This window comes from Phalaenopsis equestris, unplaced genomic scaffold (genome assembly GCF_001263595.1).
Source record: "Phalaenopsis equestris unplaced genomic scaffold, ASM126359v1 Scaffold204340, whole genome shotgun sequence".
Taxonomy (NCBI): Eukaryota; Viridiplantae; Streptophyta; class Magnoliopsida; order Asparagales; family Orchidaceae; genus Phalaenopsis; species Phalaenopsis equestris.
In genome coordinates, this window is record NW_018223902.1 from 1 (window position 1) to 5,697 (window position 5,697).

The 5,697-nt window shown below is 31.6% G+C and overlaps 1 protein-coding gene across 1 annotated transcript; it reads right to left on the reverse strand.

Annotated features, from left to right (window-relative positions):
- Positions 1-3,746: 3,746 nt before the first annotated feature.
- LOC110036252 (chaperone protein DnaJ-like) lies at positions 3,747-5,156 on the reverse strand. The gene is made up of 4 exons (XM_020740657.1): positions 5,003-5,156; positions 4,827-4,915; positions 4,644-4,703; positions 3,747-4,449 (listed from the first exon to the last, which is right to left on the reverse strand). Exons 1-4 carry the CDS (start codon positions 5,154-5,156, stop codon positions 4,273-4,275), a joined length of 480 nt encoding a protein of 159 aa, XP_020596316.1. The 3' UTR covers positions 3,747-4,272.
- Between the last annotated feature and the right edge of the window lie 541 nt (positions 5,157-5,697).

Sequence of the window (5,697 nt, forward strand, 5' to 3'; positions counted from 1 at the left end):
CAAAGTTTCTCCTTTTTTGAAAGATTTAATAAACATGACTAATAGAATTAGACCTTCTTTAAATTTTAAAGTTAATTCACTAGTCATTTATTTTTCTTTTATAACTCAAAGTTTAAGAGTCTTCCTAATGCAACTAAAATTGGCAATGTTCTTAGAAATAATTATTGAAACTTTGATCTTTTTATGAATGCTCATGTTAATCTTATTAATGATATTGGTAAAATCTCCATTTCTTTTGGTAATTCTTATCTTTGGAGGAATGAAAGCAAGTGGTGTGATTAGATAGTTTAATATCCTTTATTACTCTTAATATCTTTCAAGTTTTATGTCACTCTGTCGATATTTCATGTAAAATTCAAAAGAGATATCATCTACTTGTTTTGCAAATAACTATCTATTTTATTTGAAAATAAAAAATATGTTATGATTTTTAAAAATAAATTCACACTTATTGATTATGTTTATTTATAATATTCATTGGATGATAATTTATAAAAATAAGAATTGAAAATTTAATAAGAATTTACCTAAAAATATTATGGCATTAATTCTCTTGTTCTTCAATATCTTCTTCTTCTTTTTTCGTTCTTTCTTTTTTAGTTACTATTAGCTTCGTGTTTCCTCTGTGTTTATTTATCGCTTATGGTTTAAAATAATTTTATTTTTATTAACTATTATTATTTGTTATTTATCAGTCTGTTAATATTGGATTTTGATTATATTTTTGGAGATTTCATTATTAATCAAAATATTTATTACGCTTTGATCTTTACTTTTGTGCTGAGATTTGGTATGTAGATTTAATTATCAAAATATATCTTTATATTCTAAAGTTTATAAGGAATGTAATTTCATAAGATTTTTCTATTTTTTATTTTATTTTATTTTTTTTTTTTGAGATCTTTGGTTCAGTATTTTTGGCTTTGTTCTTGCTCTCCATTTTTAAGGTTTTTTTGTTGGTGTTGTTTGAGGTTGTGGTTATTGTTTTTGTTGTGTTGTTCTTTATTTATTGTTAGTAATTGTTGCTTATTACAGTATTTTTTACTACTTGATCTTCATTTTTTTGGTTTTTTGCTAAAAATTGATATTGAGAGTTAATAAATATCAGCCTTCGTTAAAATTCAAGTAATTTCATAATATATTTATATATTCTTAACTTTAGACAGAATTTTAATATTCATTATCAGGTAAGTACAAAACTCAATTTTTATTGTTTGTTCACTCTAATGAGTTTTCAATTATAAGGTTTGTTTAGTTTGTGCATTATTTCTTATTTCTTTCTTTTCTAAATTTTTTTTTTTCTTTTGATGGCTGCTCTCTTTGTCGACTTACAAATTTATTACTCTTAAGATGTCTTATAAGAGTTGCTGATCTTTGCTAATGTGGATTTGTTGCTATTCTGTGTTCTAAGTGAATTTAATGTTCAATCTATCCAGGGATGTTGTATTGTTGCTGAATTGTTAGTTGTCTTTTATTGGTGTTATCTTTTGGTTTTGCTGCATTTTTTTTTTGTTTCTTCATTCCCTTCTATTCTTATTCTAGTTTGTGATTCATTATTTTCCTCCAATGAAACTAGACCAAAAAGAGTGAGAGACCACATCCGAAGGTATCTTATATATTCCCTTTGTTCAATTCGAATTATTTGGGCGTCCGATGCGACAGATAATCTATTAAGTTTGTAGACATGAGCATTGAGAATTACATAAGAAACAAAAAAGGCATAGAAAAGAATGGTTCCTGAAATCACAATAAATTGCTGTACAAGATGCAATCATGGTGAAGATTACCAACATGAAATATGGTGTTGAGAAAATTAGGGCGAAGAAAAACAGTAATCGACACAAATTCAGAAGAACACAGAGATTTAACGAGGTTCGGCAAAGATTCCTACGTCCTCGGGAGCATAGCGGTGGCATTTCACTATTCAGAAAAGAGAATACAAAATACGAAATTCAAGGATTCAGAGATAATCCCTAGAGTTACATACAAACCTAATTTATAACCCTAAGAAACACATAAAAAAGAAACATTGGGTACAATATGTAATTACCAAATTACCCCTGTACCACACCCCCAACCCACATAAGGAAACTCCTCTGATTTGGACAGAATCTTTCGCTCTGCTCCGCTCTGGATTTAGCACTGTCCATTTATGGTATATGAGTCATATCTAACAAATCTCCACCTTGGCGAATATCCAACCCCTTAGGAGAAATACATCATGGAGTTCCTTACATACCAGAAGTGGGTTGGGCCACCATGCATCTCTAGCAAGTGCAAACATTCAACAAGTCCAAGCAATGCAAGAACTTATTGATGGTAACTGACTTGATCAACATATCAGCTGCATTCTCATCAGTATGAACCTTCTGCAAAAGTATCTCCCCAGAAGCAATCAATTCTCTGATTTTGTGATAATATTATGGCATTAATTCTCTTGTTCTTCAATATCTTCTTCTTCTTTTTTCATTCTTTTTTTTTAGTTACTATTAGATTCGTGTTTCCTCTATGTTTATTTATCGCTTATGATTTGAAATGATTTTATTTTTATTAACTATTATTATTTTTTATTTATATATTGGATTTTGATTATATTTTTGGAGACTTCATTATTAATCAAAATATTTACTACTCTTTGATCTTTACTTTTTTGCTGAGATTTGGTATGTAGATTTAATTATCTTAACCAATTTTCAAAATATATTTTTATATTCTAAAGTTTATAAGGAATGTAATTTAATAAGATTTTTCTGTTTTTATTTTTTTTTTATTTTTTTGAGATCTTTGGTTCAATATTTTTGGCTTTGTTCTTGCTCTCCATTTTTAAGGTTTTTTTGTTGGTGTTGTTTGAGGTTGTGGTTATTGTTTTTGTTGCGTTGTTCTTTATTTGTTGTTAGTAATTATTGCTTATTACAGTAATTTTTACTACTTGATCTTCATTTTTTGCTAAAATTTGATATTGAGAGTTAATAAACATCAGCCTTCCTTAAAATTCAATCAATTTCTTAACTTTAGACAGAATTTTAATATTCATTATCAGGTAAGTTCAAAACTCAATTTTATTGTTTGTTCACTCTAAATGAGTTTTCAATTATAAAGTTTGTTTAGTTTGTGTATTATTTCTTATTTCTTTCTTTTCAAATTATTTTTTTCTTTTCTTTTGATGGCTGCTCTCTTTGTCGACTTACAAATTTATTACCCTTAAGATGTCTTATAAGAGTTGCTGATCTTTGCTAATGTGGATTTGTTGCTATTCTGTGTTCTAAGTGAATTTGTTGTTCAATCTATCCAGGGATGTTGTATTGTTGCTGAATTGTTAGTTGTCTTTTATTGATGTTAGATATGGCTCATATACTATAAATAGATCGTGCTAAATCAGAAGCGGAGCAGAGCGGAAGATTCTATCCAAATCAGGGGAGTTTCCTTATGTGGGTTGGGGTTGTGGTACAGGTGTAATTTAGTAATTACATATTGTACCTAATATTTTTTTTTTATGTTCTTTCTAGCGTTATAAATATGTCTGTATGTAACCCTAAGTATTACACCTCATATTTTGTATTATGTACTTTTCTAGATTAGTGAAAAGGTCGTCACTCTACTTTCGAGGACGTAGGCATCTTTGCTGAACCTCGTTAAATCTTCGTGTTCTTCTGGATTTGTGTCGTTCTTATTTTTCTTCACTTTTTCTCAACAAGTGGTGTTATCTTTTGGTTTTGCTACATTTTTTTTTTTTTTTTCATTTCTTTCTATTCCTTTTCTAGTTTGTAATTCATTATTTTCCTCCAATAAAACTAGACCAAATGGAGTGATAGACCAAATCCGAAGGTCTCTTATATATTCCCTTTGTTCAATTCGAATTATTTGGGCGTTCGATGCGATAGATAATCTATAAAGTTTGTAGACATGAGCATTGAGAATTACATAAGAAACAAAAAGGCACACAAAAGGATGGTTCCTGAAATCACAATAAATTACTGTACAAGATGCAATCATGGTGAAGATTACCAACATGAAATATGTGCATAAGATCACACACATAATCCACCTATAACGGAACCAATAACAAATACACATCAAGCAGCAAACATACTATCAAGACTCGAAGAGTTACTTACAGAAATCATTTATCGATCTTTGTTACATGGAATTATGCCCTGCGAGTAGAGTCATACACAGCAGCTTTATCATGTCGATCTCTACCCAACAAACAGGAGATTATTTACAGAGATATCAGAATAAAAAAACTAATAACCTGACAACGCTAGTTAATTCTTAACTAAACCACACCGGCTTCCAGTCGCCGTCACTTGCTTGCCACCTTATCTGCCTTGCTCTGGCATCCACCATTGAAGTAGACGGCGAGGTGTGAAATGTCGGCATCGGAGGAGCAGAAAAGCTTTCCGTCATCTCCGCCAGCATTCGCTGTAGCGCCTCCAATGTGCAGTCCTCCTGCAACCAGATCCTGTTAAAATCATGCTTTTTTTTTTTTTAATAAGATGAAATTTGATAACAAATTACAGCATTTTAGGCAAAACAGAAATAATTTAATTTTTTGTAGTTCTTCCATACGATTGTTTACTGATGCAAGTGGGAATTCTAACTTAGCTAATAATGTTGTCATTAAATGTTTAATTATCAATTACCTGCTTGCTCCTGACATCCGCCATTAATTGCACCATCTCCTGAACGAAATCCCAGAAACCCTTCACAGAATTTTAAAATTATAAAATTGTCAAATCACCTCTGCTTTGGAAGACTTAAGCCCAACGACACAAAAAATTATAATTCAGCTAATTAAAATCAAAATTAATTCGCTTAATCCTTACCTCAATGTCCTCTGCTCCATCTTGTTCACAATTACGCGGATCATAAAGCCCGGCATCATACATAGCCCTCCTTCTTTCATCGGACAGAACTATAACAGATTTTACATCTTTATCAGTCCAGCTAACTAAACCTGGAACGAATTTGCAAATAATAACAATAATTAATATAATTATACCTTCGTAAGCTTCCTGGATTTGCTGAAACCGTCTATTAGCCTCTTGAACCCGCTCTCCCCCGCACCGATCCGGGTGCCGTGAGGCATCGCGCGAGACACCAAGAATGGAGTAGAAGGAGGCCGCCGATCGTCGCTGTTCCGCTGCAGCAGCCATGGATGAACTTGAGCCGATGCAATCATCAGCGTTTGGGAACTGGCGAGCAGAATTTATAGGGAGTGAAAAATATCTCCGCGAAAGAGGAGATACCGAGAAGAGAATCGTTTCCGGAACGTTCTGGAGTCGGTGGTTGTGTTTCGGGAAGTCGCGATTTGCTAAGGATTCGATACATGGAAAAGGGCATGCGGGCTGCGTGCCAAGTGCTTGAGAAATTTGCATATATACCATACAATTTCTATGTATTTATCAATAAACACGAAAATTTTGTATTTATATTTTTGTTTATGCATATTTTTAAATAAATAGAGAAAATTACACGCATGATATTCAATTTTATTTTTACACACATAATATTTTACTTACGGACGAGAAGATGATTCTGATTATTAAAATATGATAGTTAGTCTTACTTTTTGATCCGTGCAAGAAAATTCGCGGCGAAGTAATAAATTATCGTCTTAGCATTGCACGAAAATTTAACACACACAGATAAAAGAAAAGACGCGAGCAGAAGAAGACACCTCGACTTTTTACGTGG